We start from the raw sequence: 25020 nt of genomic DNA, 5'->3' as shown, positions 1-25020 counted from the left end.
TTGCGAAAGTACATATTACCAATGGTACCATGCACTCGCTCGTTCACTCGCGACACTAATTTTAATCCTCATTCGCACGTTGTCCAGGAAATTATACGGTGTGTGCTTTTTATCCTAGATAAATGATGCGATAGATGATGCGGCTCCTCGTCGCGTATCCTCGAGATCGGGACTGGTTAGCGGGTGTCCTCGCTTATACGTACGCGTTCGCTGTTACTCGCGTATACGAGGTCGCGTGCCGAGACGCCTTTCTAAAGGCGCCGCTAGGAAACGGACGCGTCTTCGTTGACGTATTTTGCAGCAACAGTTCTTCCCGAGATGGCTCCCATGCGAGTTAAGATTCATCAGGATCATATCCGAATGCTTGTCATCGCGTTTTTCCGATCACGCAGATCACGTAGATTTCGTGCGCGGCAGCTGTCGATACCGCGAGCGATACCGGCTTGCGTACATTGCGTAACTTTTGTGCCGGTAGCCGGGGCGTAACGGTATCCAGCCAGTTGGCTCGCAAGCTGGTAGCCGCGATTAGAATTAACGTTTCTTCTTCGTACGCACTCGGTCTTCAGTAGCTTCTATTCCGCACGGAGGCACTTGCCGCTGCCTTGGGTTGATGTATGCGTACGTGCGTAGTGCGTGCGTGCACGAGCGGGAAAAATCTTCAGCGCTTTCCCTACGATCGTGAGAACGCGGCGAGGACAGATCGACGAGCGATCGTTCCTTCGATACACGATGATATCGGGTTGTAAAATTCAAGTTTGCTGGAATGCGCACGACGATCATTTTAAATTTAAATTTAAATTTCAGTATGAGATCTTAAATTCAAGGTCCTAAGAGACTAAATTTGGTTATTAAGTGAATCGATGTGGAAACGGCTTTGATGATTTCTTGAAGGAAATGCAGTGTGGATCTTTGTGTTGTTTCTCAGGAAATGATACATGATACAAAGTATAGATGCTGAATTCTTATGCACCCACAGAAAAGATTTCTGGACTTAATGCTATTACTCTTTAATCTACCATAAAATAAGATCGCTATAGCGACAATCATATTTATTATTGAAAAGAAGCATATTTTAATCTTGAATAGAAAATTCGAAAATCTAGATTCAAATAATCTTCGTGCTATCTCATTCATTTTCTCAGAAGGATTTAGATACAAATTTGTAGCAAGTTCAAAATATTCTTGATTTCAGAATATTGTGAGATCTAAAAGACATCTTATTCTATTCTTCTAAGAGAATTTGTAGAATCTGCACAAAACGGCCAATATTTATGTGTTGCAATCGAAAATCGGGAAAGTGTTTCTGTTATTTACAATGAATAAGTGCAATACTCTACAAGAAATATTAAAAGATATGCAAATGTCTTATCCCGAATCTTATTTCTCAAGTAAGTATATTGTATATACTTACTTACATTTCCATATCTTTTAATATTTCTTGTAGAGTATTGCACTTATTCATTGTAAATAACAGAAACACTTTCCCGATTTTCGATTGCAACACATAAATATTGGCCGTTTTATCGGAATAAAGGACGCAGAAGCGCCGAGTCGACGAGCGACTGTGAGAAAATGATGCGTCGACATGGACAAAGCCTACTATAAAGTGGCGCTAATATCAAATTATTCTACATACAAGAATATATAAGCATAAATTTGTACATGTTACTCTTGTCTGAAGACAGTAAGACAATGTTATTTAATTCGAGAGAGAAGAATAGAAATTACTGATTTAAATTAAAAGTTGTTTTACTTTCATATTTTTTATACTTGTAATACGATTAAATTAGTCAAGAATATTTTTCGTCTTGTTATCAGAAATCCTTTCTGAGGGTGTGCGTATCGTCTCGAGCGTAATTACGATAATTATTATTTTCGTGGCGGCGTGATTATCGATACCGCTGCGGGTGCGTTCGTTCCTCTCGCTGAAATCTTTGCGCCCGACTTTTTCCCATGGCGAACTAGATTTCCAACGCGGAAAAACGCGCATGCAAAGCCGGCACGTCCTAAACGGACGAGATAATATTAACTCGCGCGCTCGCCCGCGTATTAAATCGTAAAAGAAATATCGGTCACTGACTTTCGCTCCACGCTCGACGCTCGAATCAGAAGAAATATACACACGTACACAGGCACGCATTCGCTCCTCCCATATACTTATACTTCGTCTAACTGTAACTTGCGTTTCCTGCTCCGTCCATTCTTGAAGTGGCGCTATTACGTTAAATTCCGAGAGTCATCCGCTCATTTCGCAAAGATCCACCTTTACGTCTTTTTCTCATGATCATATCATTTTTTCATAACTTCTGAAACTTCGAGCTCCTTTTATTCCAATCTCCGTTGGGCCATTCTTGCGGCAAGATTATAAAGTGCAAGCACAAACATCGTCTGCAATGCGATCTCCTTTCCAGCAATGTGTGCCGTAAAAAGAGTCCGTGGTCGCGGGTCCGTCGATCCCACGGCGTGCGGACCCTAATAAAGGCACGCTTTCGTATCCGCCTACGCGTCATGATTAACAATTAACGGCGGTGTAACGAATGCCAAGCAGCGAGTCACCTCGGCATGCTGTGTCGCGCGGTAGGAAAGTGCGTGCTCGTGCGTCCAAACGCGCGTGTAAGCACGAGCGCAACCAAAGTCCCAATTATTCCGGAATAACGGGCGACCTAGGAGCGTACAATCAGATGCAATAACGTCCGTCCGCTACGCTAGCGTTCAGAGGCCGGAGATATCTCCGTCTCGTAATATTTAAAGAGGAATATTTTTTGTACTATAGTACAAAAAAAAATAAATTGCTATAGCAATTTATTGCACAATTAATCTAACTGGCATCCGTAAACGGTTAAGGGATTGATGAAGTGCGCGTGTCACGTGGAATTTTATTTTATGGTCACCATATGGATACGTCGGGCAGTGCGTTAACGCACCTGCTCGTACGTATACGCACACGTACGCATTCTGAAAAATCGTCGCCTGTTACGCCGACGCTCGACTATCGTCTAACGGTGATTGACCCTCCGCATCGGATGCATAGTGCGCGTTTTGACGTCGCTATACCATGTGTGCCAGTAGACCCGTCGAGTCACCTTTCACATATCGCGCTTGTACGAACTTTTACGCGACATTTGTGATTTTTCACGTGGAAAAATCGACCCTGTGTTGATTAAAAACGTAATTAAAATCAAAATTAAAGCAGGAATTATGGAAACAGGATAAACGAAAAATGTGTGGAGTACTCTATATGCACATAGGACGTTTAATCGTGTCGACACTCTAATGCGCGACCTTTTCCAGCGTTCACGCGAGTTTGTGCTGTTTAGGTAAATTTTATAGCGTTGTAAATTCATTTATGACTGCAAGCACAAAGGAGTCTCCTCGTGTATCAGCATGCGAACGCGATAATCCCGTAGAAACGCTATTCATCCCCATTTGATCCGCGAGAAATACTAGCGCAACGCCGCGAATGGTCCAATTATCCCCGCTCCCCCGCACGACGTAATGCATCCTTCCTTTGTACTTGACGCATGTACATTCCCACGTTTTCACTGGCCGCGGCGAGGACAAAGGCCAGGTTTCACGTCGGTGACCGAAAACGAGAGTCTACCTGGCAACGAACGACGTGAAAACAATACGCTATCGCGTTTCAAGCGATTCATCCTTCGCAAAAGGAGCGTTTGCGTCGTCACATCTGAAATGGCCGGGCTTTCGTGTTCACGGTCGCGTCCAGTTCTGCATAAAGTTGGTAAACGTGCGAGCCATGCGATATCGCCATGCAAATTTCAAATTTAATTCGACAAAGCGTCAGGATGCATTCAAAGTAGCAAGATTCTATCGTAAAAACATGACACGCGGCAAATCCTCCGTCATTTATTGGCATAAAACTGATATTAGGTCTTTTTTTTTATTTCTGTATTTCTAATGGCACTTCGAACTGTCTAAAAACTATCTGTCGTGATTCGGTAATCGCAGAATATTTTAATTGCGCCACTTTATAATAAACGAATACGCGATTTATTTTATATAAGAGTAAGATTTATTGTGAAACTCTTGTAGGCGCGGATGTGTGTTATGCGTGTCATAAGCGCGATTAAAAAAGCGTGAAAAAGAGTGAATGAACAGCCAAGCGAATTTCTAGACATTCCCGCGATTATGAAGCGGAAAGGCAAGTCTCGCAGCTGGTCTCACTCCCGCTTGTCCGAGGATACCCGCGCCGACCGCAACTTAATCACTCCAGCGATTTAATGCCGCGGCCACCGGGTATCGATAGTGCAGCGAACCCGATCTTCTAGGATGATGGCGCGCGCGGACTTTCCGGCGGAAGCTGCCACCTTGAAAATTACTCGAGCGTGTCGAATCGCACTCGCGTGATTGCCGGCAATGGAGCGCGCGATAGCCGTCTGTTTTCTCCATGCGCGATCGATATATCGGCCGGACGATCCATTTGTTCCTTTTAGTGATCTCCGAGCTCTTTCTCTTCTATTCTCTTCCTTTTTGTTTAGTCAAAGGATTATGAAACCCATCGCTGTGAATATGAATGCCCGCCGAGTCAGAGGGAGAGAAAACGCGAGATTACGAGGTATTATACTTCCGAGATTACGAGGCGCGATATCGCTGAACTCGTTAACTTTGTATTGTCGTCGTTGAAAAAGGAAGAAAAGTGAGATGCAGATCTCGTGATTCATTTCCGAATGAGCTTGAGAAATACTTCCATTCCCCGCGGCTTCTCACTGATCGATATTCCGACCGACACGTGCCGTCGCACGCCGAAATTTAATCTGATCGCGCTTGCACTCAATCGGTCTTAATCGTCTTCCCTAACTTGCCAAGTGACCTGGATCGTTATCACGATCGCGATATTCTATTTTTACGAAGGCGTTTTGGCACTGAACTTGTAACACTTTCTACGCGACATCGGCCAATCCGATCATCGACACTTTGAGCCTGCCGCGAGTTACGATGATGGTGGATGCGACTTTACGGTCTACGACGCGATCCTTTCGGGATTTCGGGAGTTCCGCGATTGCCGTTCTCTCTTTTCCTTTTTTTTTATTGCACAATTCAGCGAAAATGTTCTCGCGTGATAAAAATCGTCTCGCGAGAGGTACGCGGCTTCTTGCGACGTGCCGTTAACGTCAACTGCGACGCTCGAACTCTCAAACACATCCGTGAAATCGATTTCGTTCTCGAGAAGGCGCTCGAGAGCCTGTCCCGAAGTTTTGTTCGCGGAAAAAGAACCGAACGGTGAAAATGACTGCTCAGAAACGATTCTTTTCTTCGCTCACTCTGCCCTCTCTCTTCTCCTCTTCTCGGAACAGGTGTCCTTTTTGCTACGTTTTGCTCCATGCCACCCTTGGAACTTTTTGCTGAAATGGTCGCGTCCTTTACTGGGCACTTTGTTCTGCTCCGGTGGCTTAACGCGCCGGTATAACGAAGGACCAGAGGACGCGATAGGACGTAAAGCAAAAAGGAAACACAGGGATAACGGGAATTACTACCTCGCCGGCGAGCATCTGTCCACTTTACGTAGTGTCCACGTTTGCAAATTCGGTAATGTTTACGCATCCTTGCCGCGATAAATAGATCCACGCAAATTACAGCTCAAAGCGTCTATCCACTTGCAAATCCATTAAACGCTTTCACATGACTATTTCAATACACATGAACAAAACTTTCACTTATTACAACACACAACATAAGAGCTCCCCGATTTTAGATTAATCTCATTGAAAGCATCAAGAGAAACGCATTTTTTGTATTAACGATCCAAGAAAGTGAATCTCGAAGACCCTCGGGACCGTTTGGTGCCGAGACGCAAATGCGCGCGTGTTCCGAGAATGAGCAGTGCGCGCGCATTGTGCCAGCAAGGACCACGAGGATCTCGCGCGAGTGCAGTGAAGAAGTGCAGTGTGCTGACGTAGCCGAGCAAACGGCGTCCGGGGTGTCGTGTTGAATGAGAATCGAGGAATCGCAGACCTCGCGAGGAACGGGAACTCCAAAGATGCGAAACGGCGGACAAGCGGCGCAGCAGACGGCGGTGATGACGCCGCCGCACTTGAACGGTTCCGCGCAGTTTATATCGGGAGGCTACGTGACGGGATACCTGCCGCGCCAATCCTGGACTCAGTTCCAACCGTCGTCGCAGCATCCGGCCAGGAGCGCCGGCAGGCCGCTGTCCCTGCCGCCGCCCCCGCCACCATGCAGACGAGACAGTCAGAGACCATGCAACGGCGGTCACTCGGCCAAGAATACATCCCTGCCGCACCCTAGACCGGCGCCGACCCATAGGAGCACCACTCCCTCGGTGAGTCGGACTTCCGGGCAGCCTAAGAAGACGGTTTCTAGTAAATCCTCGAGCGAAAAAACGGGGTTAAAGATCTCAAAAAAGAGAGGAGTGATAGCAATAATGAACGATTTGATATATCCTTTTTTAGTACTGCGTAGATTTTTGTCTTTTTTTATAATTTTGATTAATGGAGATTATATAGAGGAAAGTCCCCGATTATGAGATACCATATCGATTTTGCCGAATGTAAGGAAATCTATAGGCAGAATTTAAAAATGTAATACGTTATCTTGAAGAGAATTTAATAAGCTTTAGGTTGGTAAAATGAAAAATCTAATTTAAATATTATTTTTTCTGAAAATTGAAAAAATTTGAAAAAAGAGCTTTACGCGGGATCGAGAAAGTGTGCTCCTAATATAAGATACCTCGAGAAATCGGTGTTAAAAGTGCAAAATACATCAGTATTGCACTTAAAAAACTTTATTAGATAGTTTTATAAAAATACTGCTGCCACAGCCTTCGCCAAATCTTCACGATTCCACTGTCGACGCTTCCTCGTATCTCTAACCTCCATAGTCAGATTCTATAAAAATTAAATACACAAAACTTCGTAATATAAATTCGTATTAACTTTTCTTTAACCGTAAGTAGTATTTTCTTTCTTTTTATTACACTACATAATCTTCATATTCGAGCAATAATTATCTCATATTAAGAGTACCCTGAATATCTCATTATACGAGCCACGCGCCTAGCGGTTCCGCGATCATGAAATCTAACCTCTACAATTAAGCAATTCAACAAATCGCGTATTTTCCTGTTACTACGATTCTACTCTATCATTGCATACTGAATTTATTGCCAACCATTTCCTTATTATATAATAAATAAGGTTTAAAGACTTACCTCAAGTTACTTTGACATGTTCACAATTTCACAAATCTTTTCTTACAAAGGCTAAACGCAATAACGAACAATGAATTTTTCACTAAATGCATTTTACACCAAGAGTAATAAGTTCATGGTGGAACTAACAGATGGTGCTCACTAGTTTAGCAGAAACCCCATTATCTCATATTAGGAGCATATCTCATAATAGGGGATTCTCTTCTAATATTGGGTTGGCCAAAAAGTAATTGCGTTTTTTTCCAATAGATGGATATACATATCTTGAAATGTAACTAACTTTATTCTAAACCGCAAAATCATTATGTAGGTTAACAACTCACAGTTCAAGCTTGTTTTAGAAAAAGTAAGTACACGATTTCGTTAACAATTGTTTGTTTGCCGTCGATTTCAAAGTGGAAAATCAAAAAGAACATTTTCGTCATATTTTATTTTATTACTTCCGAAAAGGGAAAAACGCTGTGCAAGCTCATAAAAAGTTATCTGATGTATATGGCGAAGATGCTTTAAAACTGCGGCAGTGTCAAAATTCGTTTACTAAATTTCGATCTGCAGATTTTAATGTGAAAGATGCACCACGCTCAGGAAGGCCAATCGAAATTGATGATGACAAAATAAAGGCACTGATCGATTCCAATCGGCGTTTAACGACACGAGAGATTGCTGAGAATCTTAACATATCGAAATCGAGTGTTGAAAACCATTCAAAACGACTTGGATACATTAGTAAGCTCGATATTTGGGTACCACATGAGCTCAAAGAAATTCATCTCACTGAGCGTATTGACATCTGCGATTCTCTTTTGAAACGTGAGGAAAATGATCGATTTTTGAAACGCATGATAACAGGCGACGAAAAATGGATCGTCTACAACAACGTCAAACGAAAAAGATCGTGGAGCAAGCGTGATGAACCTGCTGAAAGCACTTGAAAAGCAGATATTCACCAAAGAAAGATTATGCTGTCAATCTGGTGGGACTTTAAAGGTATTGTGTATTTTGAGCTGCTTGCAAGGAATCAAACCATTAATTCAGACGTATACTGTCGTCAACTGGATAAATTAAATGATGCCATCAAACAGAAACGTCGAGAATTGGTGAATCGCAAAGGTGTTGTGTTTCACCACGATAACGCTAGACCACGTACAAGTTTGGTCACTCGTGAAAAATTGTTGCAGCTTGGATGGGATGTGTTACCATGATGTTACCACATCCACCATATTCGCCAGACCTGGCACCATCAGATTACCATTTGTTTCGTTCTTTGTAAAACGCCTTGAATGGTAAAACCTTTACTGCTGATGAGGATATGAAATCGTTCTTGGAATAGTTTTTTGCTGAAAAAGATAAGAACTTTTTTGAGCGCGGAATCATGAAGGTGCCTGAAAAATGGCAAAAGATAATCAAACAAAATGGACAATATATTGTTTAATAAAGTTTTTGTTTCCCATGAAAAATTCGCCTTTTATTTATATTAAAAAAAACGCAATTACTTTTTGGCCAACCCAATATATATATATATATTATATAATTCGTTTATGATGAGAGGAAGTAAGAGATAGGATTAGGAGTGTCGACGGTACGGAGAAAGTGCGTATGAGAGGCGTCATCGGTACTCTTCCGTTTTTCGTGGGTAGAGCATCGCGTTACGTAAAAATGCCGCGCTTCGGCAGCGCAATGGGAACCGTTGCGCATTGGGATCGTTATCCCTCCGGCTGCCGGTCGGTCGTTACGCGGTGCTTTATCGGGCATGTAAGAGGAGAAAGAGTACCGCGAGATCGAGAGCAATCCCGAGCGGCGAGACGTGGCTCCCATCCGGCGGAGAGGGGCCGGAGGAACTTTTTTTGGAACCGATCCAGGAAGCCGCGCGAGAATGCTTTTGTCATCGCCACGCGATTCTAGAGATTGCCGACGAAACGGCGGCGTGGACATCGATCTGCATTTGCGAACTCGCAATGCTGAGGGCACTGGAGGATGCCCCGGAAGTGCATTGAACGAGATTCCGACGAGTACGCTCTCTTGCAACGTCCGACAAACGGAATTTCAGCCCCGATGATGGTGGTAATGGTGGCGGCGGCTGAACCGTAGTGGCGATCCCTTTGGCGAGTCGAAGAGATCTTGAGAGCATCCCTGCAGCGCGATTTGCCGAATGGATTCGGGATCGCCGCAACGGCGACTGCAGACCGCTGTTACGGATATCGTCCTGGATATACAAGGGATGAATTGAAGGACGATTTACCGAGCGCATCCGCTTGTACCGTACTTGAAATTTATAGTCAATTGTGCAGCAGACGGGGGCGGCGAGCACAGATATCTCGCGACTATGTTTCGCTCGGATTTATGCCGCTGCGTAACTCGATGTTGCAAGTTCGACGTCGAAAACATCCGACGGTCCAAACAGTCAACATTCCGTAAGAATGGCATCGGAACTCCTGGATATTAAAAAGTTTGATGTCCTATATTCAACGTTATCTGGAAATTTAAATGTTTCAATAATCTTAATTTGCAAGTCTTACCTCTTTTTCTCTCTCTCTATCACAGTGACCGGAGAAAACACAGTTGGGCTTTAATAACAGAGGGCGCCGAAGGTTACAAAGGTTCGAGAAGCCTTTTAATTGGAAATTCACTAACGCTTTAATGATTTATCGGACGTTTCGTAACCGGGCGGCTTAATGCAGCTGCTAAGCCGATTGGTAACGGTCCGGAAAAAACGGATGATACATGGAAAGAGAAAGGCGAGGAACGGAGAATTACGTGCCGTGAGTGTCCAGAAAAGCGCGCCGTGGAACATCCAATCCTTATAAAGCCTTGCCAGATACCCGCAGGAATGTCGGGAATTATGCCGCAACCTTTGATTTGATATTGCATCCAGGAAATGAAATTTTTCGCGAATCTCGTGTCAAGGGTGAGAATCAATCTCTCGATTAATTAATCAAACATTTCTGCCAGCATCCGATACTTATTATTACGTGGTTGAGAGAAATTATCATTTTATTTTAATATGCGGGATGTAATTCGCGCGTTAGTATCAGAAATTAATTTTCCGATTAATTAATTTAACATTCTGCCATTTTTCTGGCATTTAATATCAATTGTGGAGTGCAATAATTCGCCGGCTTTTTTTATATGGTGATCCATGATCAGTTAACAATCGGTGTTTCGTGTTACAATGTAACAGGCCAATTTTGCAATTCAATTATAAGTTGAAATTGACTCACCGATGAAAGCTAGTGGACAATGGAGAACGGAGTGTCTGGAACGCGATAATCTATTTGCAAGCCGTTTGATGGGTGCCGCGCGAACGTAGCATTGTAGCTGATACTTGTTCATGCATATTCTATATGCACTAGCGTGTAGTATATACCCGTGTCTGCGGTTTGCTCACTAAAAATTCCCGGCACTTTCGCGTTTGTAACGTATTCACATAGAAAATTTTACGCTCTCGCTGCGCCAACGATCGATGCAACGAGGATCAGTTTGCGAGACGGTCCTAATCGCTCCTCAGCCACTTAAAATCGTGATCGTCGATTTTTATGATGGTCGCGATTCAGTTTATCTCCAGCGGTATCACTTAACGTGGTAAATGCAAGCGCGAACGTAACCGTTATCGCAAAACAACATTGTGCAGCTTCGCGATACTCGAGGGAAGTATTCGAGAAGATGATCCCGGTGCGGCCTTGGCGAGCCGCGGATAAAACTCGGGAATCGACGCGAGTGCACGGATCGCCTTGCGAGGAGAATGCACGTGGAGATCCGCGCGAAGTCGGCATTCGAGACGCACAGAGAGAAAGAGAGACACCAGTTTCGACCGTAAATCCAGACGAGCTCTAACCCGAGAGAGCCTGAAATCCGAGAGCCGCATCGAGATACTAGAAAGTGGCCGGGGTGTCGCGTTTCGGTCCAGCCGATCGAATGTTGCAAGAAAACGAGAGGGTGGCTCCTGGGGGGATCGGAAAAAGTCGATCAGTTTGTGGTCTTCGGGAGGCACACCGAGACGCTGCAACAGCAGCATTCCAAATCGATGGCTCTCTGCAACTTTGCGAGAGAGACAGAGAGAGGAAAGAGAGAAGTCTCTCTCTCTCTTTCTCTCTCTCACGTGACACGTTGCATTCTCGTGCATTCTCCTCGGAATCTCTCGCATTAAGGGGGTATTCTAGTGTAAAAGCGGAATTTGTATGCTATTTTGGTGAATTTTTTTGAAAAAAGTATAAGGTTTTTTGAGGCAGGGTTTTCCCTGCTTATTCATACATATTTGGTGTATGTTTCCAAATTTTTGTATTAGACAATAACTATAAATAAGCGCTGCACATGATATTAAATAAGAACATGAAAAAAAAGTTGGTCCATGGTTCCCATGATTTCAGCTGTTCTACTCATCTGAAACAAAAAAACTAAAGAGATTCTTAATTAGTATAAGTGTGGCTATAGCAGGTACCAGAATGAAAAAAAATGTTGAAAATTTAAAACATGACTTCATTGAGAAAATTAAGTTTCGATTTGTGCCATTTTTTTCACCATTGAAGGGCTGTAGAAATTCCAAAAAACAATATTTCGACTTGATTGTGGTAGGGGCTATAGCCACACATATACTGAAGATGTGTGCAAAAGCCTGAGTCAATTGATTAACTGGTTTTTGAGATATCATGGGAACCAATTTGAAAAACGTGGTTTCGAGAAAAACACGTTTAAAGTTTTTCATACTGATTACATAGAGATAATGTTACTTACGATCAATCGGCTAGTCCAGGGCCATACAGGGGACATTCCTCTTGTTCGTAGAAGTCCTGCAGAGCTGATCTCTCTTCCCTGCGATTCATTCTCTGATCTCGAGAGAAGGTAGTGGAGCGCCGTTCCGAGCGGGTGATACGAGCTTCGTTCCGGGAGTTTGCGTACATCACCGCTTGCTGACCAATACTAACTCCCATCACGTTCATAAGTTTGAAAATTGGCATAAATCCTTTATTGAAAATTATAACTGCCAGGAATGTTGCTATTTCAACAACTTTCGCGCCAGCATGGAGATGTTTTGGAGCAAAAGTCCAAATCAATGAACTTAGAGATTCATTGTACTATATAACCTGTACTATACAAAGGCTCCAATTCAAATGTACAACCTTCAAAGAATAACGATCTTCCGATCCTACCTAAAATACTAACACAATGCTCTGTTGCGTGCCGCGCGGTCCAACCGCCGAGCGCGCGCCAGAGGTTATTTTCTATTAGGTGCTATTACTTTGTTAATTTTGCGAATCGGGCTAAATCTTCTCGCAGACATATTTTCCATACTATATACTTGCAAAATATGCCAAAAAAAAATTCGATTTTTCTGACATGCTACACTAGAATACCCCCTTAATAATGATGATAACTCTATATTCTCTCGACTCGGTGACTTTATAGTCCCGTACTCGTACGTGCGATAAATCCAAGCCTACCTTCCGCGGTAACGGTGGTCCGGTTAGCGCTTTTCCCGAAAAAAGTCCATCCTTTACGCCTCACCGTTTCGCGTCGGTCATAATGAAACGAGACGTGGACAAAGGAGACATCGAGCGTTGTCCCGGGTGCAGCATGGAGATACCGGTGTAACAGGATTCCCCGTGGACCGTAAGATCTCGCGCGGAGACCGCACGCGCGTGCTTCTTTTTTTCCGTCTCTCTTCTTTCGGCCGAGGCCGGTGCAAGGTCGACTCTCTCCATATCGCCTCACACATGTGGACTTGCGTGCGTTCGGCAAGACCAATCGAAACGAAAATGCCTGGTCGTTCGAACAATCGGCGTCGTGCTCGCCTTGATCGCCTCGATAACTTCCTTAATTCGTTATTTTAATAACGCAATTATAATTAATGATAATTAACAATGCAAATTACGGTAACAACGCGATTTTCGTGGCGCACGCGACGTTCTGTCATGCGCTCGCACGGATTCGCGTTCCGCCGATGCGTCTTCGCGAGACTGCACTTCCTTCTGGCGAGGGCGAGTCGCTCCGCGTTTACGACTCCGGATAAATTGCATCCGGGAATGCGGTGCGTAAAATCGCACCGCCTGTCCCGAGGCACCCGATGCTTAAAGCCGTGCTGTGCAGTGTGCACGCGCGTGTGCGACGACGGTTACGGTTGCATTCTGCGCGCGACGTCGCGCGTATTGCGGCATTGTGTACCGATGCGTGCGCCCGCATGCATAAATAAACAGTTATGGGTGTGTAACGCGCATAACTCGCATCCAGCGTCGTTGCCGCTTACCGAGATCACGGCAGAACGAGTTACGATAAGAAACCGTTTGCTACCCCCGGCTGGAGGAGAGCGGAAAACGGCGAACGTGACGTCATCTGGATAAATATTAGGTGTGTGCAAAAGTTTTAGTTATTGTTTTTGCACGTTTTTGCTTTAAGTGCATAATGTGCGATATGATTCAGTCATCAAAATATTTGCCTTTGTTTTTTACGATGTTTTGCCATATCTCGGATAAATTCCGAATTCCTTTGCGAAAAAATTCCGCAGTTTTCGTATTTCAGTCACATCTCGAAAATCTATTCAGTTAAAAAGCATCGATTAGAATAAATGGTACTCCGAAGGTGTCAAATTGAGTGAATACACTGCGTGCGATAAAGCCCAAGTCCAAAATGATTTGCTGAATACGGAAAGAGTACATAGTTTTTCATTGCTCATCGCATTCTATCGTTTTTTGCAAACTATTGTTTTTCGAAGTTATGTTTATTGTTAAACCATGATAGATAACCTTTATAAACTTTGATGCTGACTTTTCAAAAATATATAAAAGCAAAAATTTGAATTGAATTTTATTCTTTTGTATCTTTTTTATTTATATTTATAGTTATTTGAACTTTAAATAACAATGCCTGAACGCTGAAAAAAGACCAAAAAGGTTTTACATACCTAGTATACGTGGATACCAGCATAGATAACGCTGCTCTGGCCTGATATCGAGTCGACTTCGTCGCTCAGATAAATTAATCGTAATTACGGAGGTAAAAGAGCTAAAGCCGCCGTTCAAACGGACTCCGATGGTGAGCGGATCAGCGTCCCGCGCGTCATTTATCACGCGGATAAGAATCAGTCATCGTGACGTATCGAAAGACCGCGACTGAGAAAAAACGCCGCAGTTAATTATACGAGCAAAACGCGTTTGCGCTCAATCTCATCGCGATAAACCGTATCTAGCGTGAAGATATCGCGAGTATATCGTATGTGCCGAAGATACGAGCGTTATTCTTAGTTGCTGCGCAAATAACACACGTGGGGCACCGCGAGTGCCCTGAAAATCTCGAGAACAATTTCCGGAGCGGGTTAAATTCACGCTTGACCTCCTGCTCGCGGACTGCATCGTCGGGCTGATAGGCGTTTCTCGAGCCGAGGCTCGCACGATATTCAACGACGTCGAGAAGAAAACTTCAACGCGTCAAGATTTCAGCCTGCCATCTCCCACTCCCTCTCGCCCTTTCTATCTTCACGCAAAACGATTTATAACGCGAGCGTGACGGGTCAAATCGCGCATGCTTCACGTGCCGCGACCTCTCATTATCCCATGTCTGCGGCGGAATGGCATTTCACGATCAAGGAATTGCGCAATGGGTTCGAATTCCGCGCGTTCGTTCAACCCCGCGCGATTAAACACGCGATCGAAGGAAACGCGCGTTCGCGCTCCAACGGTCGCGGTTATTACCGTCATATTAGCGGGCGGTAAACTCCGCGATGGCTTCGCGGCCGTGTATGTACAGCCGGCTGTTTTTCCTTCACGCGCCATCGTGGAAAAAGCCGCCTCCATCGATCGCCACGCGCATTTGCATTTTCATCATGCGCGCGCGTGGATAAAAATTATAAATGTAAATAGGGGCGTGCTAGAGCCCGGCTAACTTGTGCCGGGCCGTGCGAAATTTCGCCCTCGCGCCTGGTTATCCGTCGGCGGAAACGCGCATTCGTTTACCCCTCCTGTGCGTTTACCGTAAATCCGCTCGTACGTATATATACGTACGTATATATTGGGTCATTAAGTATGAAACTTTACAAATAGAACATAAACTTTTGCATTTTTTGGCACATGGACATGATTTATTTTCAATCGAAGTATGCGCCCATGTTATCTACACACTTCTGCCATTTTAGTGGTAGTTGGTCTATGCCTCTACTATAGAAGCCAGGAGTACGGGAATCGATGAAGTCGCGGAAGGCTGTTTCGACTGCCTGTTGAGAATTGAAGAATTTTCCCACCAACAAGTTGTCCAAATTCCGGAAGAAGTGATAGTCGGTAGGTGATAGATCTGGTGAATATGGTGGATGACGGAGAGTTTCTAATTCCAACTCCTGTAGCTTTGCCACGGTCAGTCGTGCAGTGTGCGGTCGAGCATTATCATGCAACAGGATCGGCATTGACCGATTGACCAATTTCGATTGTTTAAGAGCAAGTTGTTGCATCATTTCGTCCAGTTGCTTGCAATATACTTCAGCCGTTATCGATGTACCAGGTTTCATAAAGTTGTAGTAGATAACACCTGACCTGGACCACCAAACAGTCACCATAAGCTTCTTCTGTGTAATGTTGGGTTTCGCGTGATGTCTCGGTGGTTCATCAGCGTTCAACCACTGATGTGAGCGTTTACGATTGTCGTAGAGTATCCACTTTTCATCGCAGGTCACAATTCGATTAAAAAAAGATTCATTTTTGTGACGGGAAAGCAAAGAAAGGGAAGCCTCTAGACGTTGCGCCTGCTGCGCATCGGTCGATTCGTGCGGGACCCATTTGTCCAACTTCTTTATCTTACCAATTGCAGCTAAATGAACAATATGGTGGGTATAGAAACATTGAATATCGATGCCAATTCACGTGTACTTTGAGATGGATCGGACTCTACTACGGCTCTCAAGTGATCATTATCCACCTTCGTCTTTGGTCTTCCACGTGGCTCATTAGCGAGGCTGAAATCTCCATCTCTGAAGTTTTTGAACCAATTGCCCACCGTTGCTTTAGTAGTTGAACCTTCACCAAATACAGCGTTGATATTACGAGCTGTCTCCGACACTGTGGTTCCACGGCGGAACTCATATTCATAAATCACACGAATTTTGGACTTTTCCATAGTTCTATAAAAAAGAATCCACTAATAAAACTAATGAAGATATTTGAACAAACAAATATGACATTTGAAGAGTGAACATACATCTATCACACTAACCTAACCTGATACTGACGTCTGGCGCCAAATTTGAGGTAACAAATGTTAAAGATGGCGCTTTTACATTTGTAAAGTTTCATACTTAATGACCCAATATTAGGAGTGTGATTTGGTTTTGAGGGTTTTGCAACAGATGGCTGTAGTGTCAGTTTGTTCCAATAGCTGTTTCCGATAACTGTTCTTTCTTACAGTGTTGACATTATCCATGACATTTAGTAGCATTATAGCAATAGATGCAATAACAGTCGTGTTTATTGTTTATATCATCGTAAAAATGCAACTTCCGAAACAGCATTTTCGACATGCGTTGCTTTTGTTTTTTAATCAAAAGAAAACTGCCGCTGACGGTTATAGAATTCTTGTGGAAACTTATGGTGATTCTGCCCCATCAATTAAGACGTGTGAATACTGGTTTAGACGCTTTAAAAGTGGTGATACTGATGTGAAGGACAAAGAACGCTCGGGACAACCAAGAAAGCTTGAAAATGCAGATTTGCAAGCATTATTGCACGAAAATCCAACACGATCCACTTCAGAACTTGCCAGAGCATTAAATGTTGATCGTACAACAGTTACCAAACATTTACATGAAATGGGAAAAATTCAGAACGAAGGGAAATGGGTTCGACATCAATTATCGGAAAGTGCCATTGCGAACCGGTTGAACATTTGCACTTCGTTGATCGCCAGGCAAAAAAAGAAGAGTCCTTTGTCTCGGATTGTTACTGGGGATGAAAAGTGGATCTGTTTTGATAATCCGAAAAGCAGAAAATCATGGGTGGATCCAGGCGAACCATCACATCCACTCCGAGACGCAATATTCACGGTTGAAAAGTAATGCTCCGTATTTGGTGGGATAGTGTACTATGAGCTGTTAAATCCGCACGAGACTGTCACGGCTGATTGTTATCGACACCAATTGTACAAGTCGAAGCAAGCATTGGACCAAAAACGACCACCAATTGCGAGTAAACGACGGAAAGTGATTCTTCTTCGTGACAACGCTCGACCTCACGTTGCGTTATCAGTGAAACAAGCACTATTAGAGCTCGAATGGGAAGTCTTACCGCACCCCGCGTATTCTCCATTGCTCCATGCGATTATTATTTGTTCCGGTCGATGCAACACGCTTTAGAGGATACACACTTTGATAATTTGGAAGAAGTGCGAAAATTCGTCGACGAATGGATCAACTGAAAAGAAGAGTGATTTTATCGTGGTGGAATCCATCTCTTGCCAGAAAGATGGGAAAAAGTTATAGAAAAGGAAGGAAAATATTTTGATTAAGGTATTCATTCATTATCATATTTAAATACATGCGTTTTTGAGCAAAAAAAACCCTCAAAACTAAATCACACCCCTAATATATATATACCGCCGGTAAATTACATACTCCTATCACTCGCGCTTTTTAATCGCGACCCGACATTTTGCAGGGTGCACCGACGTGCCTGGTTTTATAATAATTCCTTCGGCGCTCTTTCCTCTCCTTCTGTCATTCCCCAAATGAACCGTTGAAATGGAATTTTCACGGGAAATCGGGACGGCTCCCGGAGGACAACGCGAACGGCAATCGTGGATGATAAGAGGGCGATAAATCTATCGGAGCGTTATTAACCGACCGGCTACGGCATTATGCAACGAAACGCGGCGTCGTCTCTGCAGTGCATGCGAGAGCACGCACACAGGCGCAGACACATACACATACTGACGTACTCGATTATAATAACCGCGCGGTTCGGTCATTCGGCTTTAATTAAATGAATATTCATGCAAGCTTCCCGCACTACGGTCATCAGGACAGGCAGAGAAGAGAGAGAGAGAGAGAGAGAGAGAAGGAGGAGAAAAAAAGAAAAGGATCGTAAGAACCTTCGCGGTGATGTCGGCCATAAAGACGCATTTGAACGTTCGTTTGCACGTTATTCCGAGACAGACCGGCGCACAGTGGGGAATTTTCGCTGAAACGTGGCCATAAATCGAGGAATCGTCAGATTTGCACAATACTCGGTAGACTTATGTTTTCGAGGTTGCTGATCACGAATCCAATATGTAAATTTGCAAAAACAAAATGGCGGTCTTAATATAGTGTAGCGAACCATGAAATACTCATCAATATCGATATCAATGAATGTTTGGGGTTGCCGATTACGAATCAGATTCGAGAATGTCTGGAAAAATAATGTTAGACTTAATAATGGTGCAGAGTAGAGTTTATTTTTATAAGTTTAAAAATAAATAAAAACAAAAAAATACAAAATGTTTTATACAAAAATTTCATGGTACAAATGTCTCTATTTAATGACATCAATAAAAAGTTTTTAAAACAATTTTTTCAAAAATTTATGTATACAATTTATGTAAACAATTATTTTTCAAAAATTTTATTAACTTCATTAAATACGGGCGTTTTTACCATGAAACTTTTGTATAAAACATTTTTTGATATTTCGAATACTTTTCGAGATATATCGAGAAAAGTAATAAGGTGGTTGTAATAACCTTATAACAAGAGTAGCAGATAGTAGCAGCTAATTATTGTGAATTTTAGTTGCTAATAGTATAGACTACAAGATGAAAAAGAAAAGAACGCGGGATCTGCAACTAAAGTCTACACGAAGTAAATATTAATTTAGGAAAATATAAACTTTGTCGGACTATCGTTATGTGTCGTAAAACAAACACGACAAGCGTTATTTCAAAAATGTAAATCAGAAAAATCTTCTACAATCCTCCAGGAAGAGCATCCATTTTGCAGAACTTGATTATCACTTTTATTTACAAAGTTATTAACACTCAAAGTTCAATGAAAATATTCACGCAATGCGTGAGAAACGTGTGTCGCCCATAAAGGCCTACTTTCAACTGACATACCTGCTCGACTTAAAATAGTAGGGGACTAAGGGCAACGGGATTCTATCCAGGGAACAGTCCTTTATCGATTCTCAAGGACAATAGACCCTAACTCGACACTTCATTTTTCGATTTTTGACCAGCTTTTTGACAAAATTCCCCACTGTGCGGCGCGGCGGCCGTAACTCGCTAGCGATGCAGCTGAGCTGAAAATTTCGAAAGTGGTTCAACGAGCGCGCGAGCGAGCGCGTTATCGCGCCACGTGTTCGTCGTTCGACCTCGTTTGCGACGGGAGTAACTCATCGGGAAGCGAGGGGGTGTGCGACGAGGGGGCGGCAAACCGCCGAAATCAAAGTTTAAACGACACTCGAGCGAGCGACGCGATCCTCAAGCGGTGCCCAGAAAATGCGGTAGCCCGGGGGGCTCTTGATGACGGCGAATCGCGTGCTCGCTCCGCCGTTAAACGAGGGAAAATTATCAGGAAAACACTTGGACGCGTACTCAGCAGTTCGCGAGAGAACTCGGCTATTTATGCTAATGTCAAACGAGATGCGAGCGAGCACCACACCGAGAAAATACGGAAAATACGGCTGTCGTTCAAGCCACGTTCGTGCCTTGACTTTTCTTCGCTTCTCTAATACTTGATTCAGATTTGATTCTTATGTAATTATCAGTCGGAAGGTTAATCAGATCAAAATCAGACAAGAATCCAGATCTTTTCCTGCAGAAGACTGTATTTCGTTTAAGGGGGTATTCTAGTGTAAAAGCGGAATTTGTATGCTATTTTGGTGAATTTTTTTGGAAAAAGTATAAGGTTTTTTGAGGCAGGGTTTTCCCTGCTTATTCATACATATTTAGTGTATGTTTCCAAATTTTTGTAGTAGACAATAACTATAAATAAGCGCTGCACATGATATTAAATAAGAACATGAAAAAAAAGTTGGTCCATGGTTCCCATGATTTCAGCTGTTCTACTCATCTGAAACAAAAAAACTAAAGAGATTCTTAATTAGTATGAGTGTGGCTATAGCAGGTACCAGAATGAAAAAAAAATGTTGAAAATTTAAAACATGACTTCATTGAGAAAATTAAGTTTCGATTTGTGCCATTTTTTTCACCATTGAAGGGCTGTAGAAATTCCAAAAAACAATATTTCGACTTTATTGTGGTAGGGGCTATAGCCACACATATACTGAAGATGTGTGCAAAAGCCTGAGTCAATTGATTAACTGGTTTTTGAGATATCATGGGAACCAATTTGAAAAACGTGGTTTCGAGAAAAACACGTTTAAAGTTTTTCATACTGATTATATAGAGATAATGTTACTTACGATCAATCGGCTAGTCCAGGGCCATACAGGGGACATTCCTCTTGTTCGTAGAAGTCCTGCAGAGCTGATCTCTCTTCCCTGCGATTCATTCTCTGATCTCGAGAGAAGGTAGTGGAGCGCCGTTCCGAGCGGGTGATACGAGCTTCGTTCCGGGAGTTTGCGTACATCACCGCTTGCTGACCAATACTAACTCCCATCACGTTCATAAGTTTGAAAATTGGCATAAATCCTTTATTGAAAATTATAACTGCCAGGAATGTTGCTATTTCAACAACTTTCGCGCCAGCATGGAGATGTTTTGGAGCAAAAGTCCAAATCAATGAACTTAGAGATTCATTGTACTATATAACCTGTACTATACAAAGGCTCCAATTCAAATGTACGACCTTCAAAGAATAACGATCTTCCGATCCTACCTAAAATACTAACACAACGCTCTGTTGTGTGCCGCGCGGTCCAACCGCCGAGCGCGCGCCAGAGGTTATTTTCTATTAGGTGCTATTACTTTGTTAATTTTGCGAATCGGGCTAAATCTTCTCGCAGACATATTTTCCATACCATATACTTGCAAAATATGCCAAAAAAAATTCGATTTTTCTGACATGCTACATTAGAATACCCTCTTAATCGCGTAATGAATTCAGCGGTGCATCTCGCTCGAATTTCCGTCGCATCTTGTAACATCATCAGGAATGCCGAGCTGCATTTCATTAGCAAGGTTTCATTAATTTCGGGCACTCGCATCATGTCGGCATATTTGTATGTCAAGACGGTTTGTTCGGCGAGCTAGCAACATACATACCGTGCATTATTAATAAATAACAGCAGTGCGTCGCTTGAATTCACCAACACTCGCGCTGGACTTCGGAGACTCCATATTATGGCGTGTATTAATTCTGCTTTGGAGTCCACTCGATTTAGCGGAGCGCGTTTCGACGAGGCCGAGATGAAAATTCTAAAAATCACGCGCGACCACGCGCGCTTAACATTACTTTCGCTCGGCACGCTTTTTAAGATGCAACTCAGGCGGAGCTTCCAATTTGTTATGCATTCAGATTCTCAAAGAGTAACTTAAACATATGGTAATGAAATTCTCCTTTGGCGTACAACAACCGCGTTTCAGCCGCAAAGATATTCCGGCTTACTTCTCCAACTCGATTCGGCCGCAATATGGCCCGGTGAATCTCCCGTAAAAGCGAAGTTAACTGGCGCAATCTCGCGACTGTTTTTGGCCAATCTGCGTCCGGCAGATCCGGAAGCGATTGCATTTTCCTTCCCTCAATCTCCCAACATAATTGATAATAAAAAACCCTTTTATTCATTGTTCTGTCGACGGGAATTTAGCGGGAATGTCATTCGCGATTTGTTACGCGTATATAACATGCACCGCGTGTGTCTTCGTTATTCTGCGCGATGAAATATGCATCCCCGATTGCTGATCCATTGAATCGCTCGACTGTTGCAAATAGATATCGGACCGTTTCCATCTCGATGGAGAACAATTCCAGTTTCTCGGAATTAATGCGATCTCGTTGTAGTCTGACAGTCTTGAGCTTCCTGATGAAGTTGGCACGTTTATCTTGGATGGTGGCTGAGTCTATTCGACCTCATCGCGCTCAAAAGGACGGTTGAGACGAAATTCTTGAGACGCGGTTACACTTCTTAATTAAGATGTGTCAAGACGATACGAAACTTCGTGTTATCTGGCAAATTATTTCAGTTCCACGTTCAACGAAGCGATATCGCTTAAATAGGATCTTCATCACGCGGAATTAAAGGAAAAAGGATTTCACTGGAATTTGGATTAATATCAGGAATCTAATGAACATTGTGCGCGAGCCATGATGAACATTTTAATGGGGAATAATTTTGCGCGAAACTGATACTTACGTTTTAACATAATAAAACAAGCGGACGCGAGCAAACGTTCGTTGTAATACGTTATTAGTAAAATAATCTCGTAAACGGTGTTCGCAGAGTAGCAGTAAATTTACTTCGATGTTGGCGCGATCTCGGATAATTCCATCGAGATATTTCAAGGAATGTATATCGCGACCATTTAAATCGCGAATTAATTTTGCGAGCTTCGATGTCGTCTGAAATAATTAACGTCAAATGTTGCATATGTTTGCAACATGAAATCCACCATTGCGCTCGTGATTCAACTACAGTTCACGTGCGCTGAACGCGGTTAATTAACTGACGCATCGCCGTTGCGATGATATTTATCGTGTTACGCAATTTTGGCGAGATTTTGTGTATCGCAACGACCGACGACCGCCATACAATGGGATGAAGCCGCGCGTGGCCATTAATCGAGCGCCCTTGGCAACCCTGTGTCAATTTCGTCATATCCGTCGATCATATCTGGGTCAAAGATAGACCAACAGGGAATCTGTATGCATACATAGCGCAACGTGGCTAATGTAGTTTAGAATAGAAGCGTCCATTAAAGCGGCGAAGCTAGCCTAATAAGGTGGCAGGCTCTGTTGAGATTCCGAGACTGAATTACGGAACGGCAGAATGGTAATTGTGGATGCGATTATACATATGAAAACGTAATTTTTACATAAGCAGGCAGCAGGGAAGGATAATCCACACGCGAAAAAAATCAACGCTCTTTAAATTCATCGGCACGATAAAACGCACACCTTCTTCTCCCTTCGGCAGCGAAATACCACTGTGAAATATATGAGAGGATTTGCAAAGCAAATTTCCTGGATTTTCCCGACGGCCGTGGAATTTTTATTTGCCCTTAGAGAGCCCATTCGATTTTCGAAGCTACGCTTTAATCTCGCTTCGATATGAGTTTTCGGTTTACGGACTCTTTACGCGACCTGCGTTTTGTGCGAGCGCGAGAAAAAGCGCGCGTGCATATTCATTATTAGCCTCGATTGTGCGGAACGAATAAACGTTTCCGACGCATTTCTGATACCGGCGAATGCGATTTTCCGAGGTGCACTGGACAGAGAGAATTCTTCGTGATTCACCGATAGAAAATGACGGCGTGCGCTTGTAACGCGAGAGGAGACACTCGTCGTAATTAAATAGCTTAGCGCTTGTCTTGCTTGTCGTGACCGCGGGAGAATAAGAATTCCGCAGGGCAAAAGGATCGGTGACAAATTAGGAGACCTCGCGAAAAATGCGGAAGATGTGAAATGTGCGGGACGGACGTGGCAACTGAAAAAGACGCTGCGTCTCGCTTTTAGATCGTTTTTGCCGTTCAGCTGCGCGCGACGAGAACGCGTTGAGACCATCGAGAGATAAATTTATTCGCGTAATGTATGGGACACGTGCGCGGCTTACGACTTTTATCGCCGTCGTTTCGTTACGAGGATAACCATCCTCGCGAAACCGACAAAAAGGTTTTCCTTGAGACGTTTGTCGCGGAATCGGCTTGCGTGGCAGGAAGCCGATAAGAAACCCGGGCATTGCCTTTTTTCCGTCGTCGTGACCGTAAAGTCCGTTTACGTCGATTAAAAGCCGCTCGGCGTTAAATGGTGTTTCCGGGTGGCAAAGAAACATCAGGAGAGAACAAGAAAAAGAGAACATTGTAGCCGACGAAGAGAGGGGTGCGCGGAACGGCGGTGGTCGACCCGTAATTTATTAATGTCCGGAGAGTAATGTCGCGCTTCTTACAAGGAAAGGTTTTTAGGTGTTACACTCGGATTTCAAAAATTGTTTGCATGCAGGTAGGGAGGTCCCCAAATAGAAGAAAAATTATAAAAGTAGCGGCCCAAATGCATATTTGCGCGCTACGTGCGCAATTTTCGATGTTAGGTTAATTACTCAAAAATGCTATTTCCAATCGAATTCTTTACATTTTTTATTTCACCTAATGCACAACGCTTTAAAAAGAAATCAAAACCAAAATTAAAACTGAAAGAATTAAAAACCTCCCTTGACCAGATCTTTTATGTCCTCGTTATGGATTCTGATCAAATCTATTTAAAGTCGCATACAATAAATCACGCAGAAAGAGCAAACTACGATTTGCGCAATGTACAATTATTCCAAATTGTGTGCATTGGCAGTTGCAGTAAAAAATTAAAAAAGTTACGATGCAAATACCATTTTTAAGCAATGGGCCTTCTATACGCACTGTGCTCGCGCGGCACGAGATTACATTAGACGCTCGTATTTTCTAAACACACACACGCACACACACACAAAATTATTCAAAGCAATATAAATGTGCATTAGGTGAAATAAAAAATGTAAAGAATTCGATTGGAAATAGCATTTTTGAGTAATTAACCTAACATCGAAAATTGCGCACGTAGCGCGCAAATATGCATTTGGGCCGCTACTTTTATTTTTTTTTCTATTTGGGGACCTCCTTACCTGCATGCAAAAATTTTTTAAATCCGAGTGTAACACCTAAAAACCTTCCCTTGTTAGTGCAAATAGCTTCCAAGAGGAAGAGATGTACACGCGCAGCACTCATCCGCGGGTCTAAATAGCGGA

At 43.2% G+C, this 25020-nt stretch overlaps 1 protein-coding gene and 1 pseudogene across 1 annotated transcript in view; one reads left to right on the top strand and one right to left on the bottom strand.

Moving 5' to 3' along the window:
• Window positions 1-25020, top strand: part of LOC105278187 (serine/threonine-protein kinase svkA) — a 52536-nt gene that overhangs the window by 7888 nt on the left and 19628 nt on the right. Inside the window, exon 2 of the mRNA XM_011337061.3 lies at window positions 5711-6298. Within this exon, the coding sequence (XP_011335363.1) occupies window positions 5948-6298 (351 nt within the window). The 5' untranslated portion in view covers window positions 5711-5947. The remainder of the gene's footprint in view (window positions 1-5710; window positions 6299-25020) is intronic.
• LOC113562849 lies at window positions 15258-16276 on the bottom strand (annotated as a pseudogene).

This window comes from Ooceraea biroi, chromosome 10 (assembly GCF_003672135.1).
Source record: "Ooceraea biroi isolate clonal line C1 chromosome 10, Obir_v5.4, whole genome shotgun sequence".
NCBI lineage: Eukaryota > Metazoa > Arthropoda > Insecta > Hymenoptera > Formicidae > Ooceraea > Ooceraea biroi.
The sequence above is the reverse complement of the archived record's forward strand: the minus strand, read 5'-3'. Positions and strand labels throughout refer to the sequence as shown.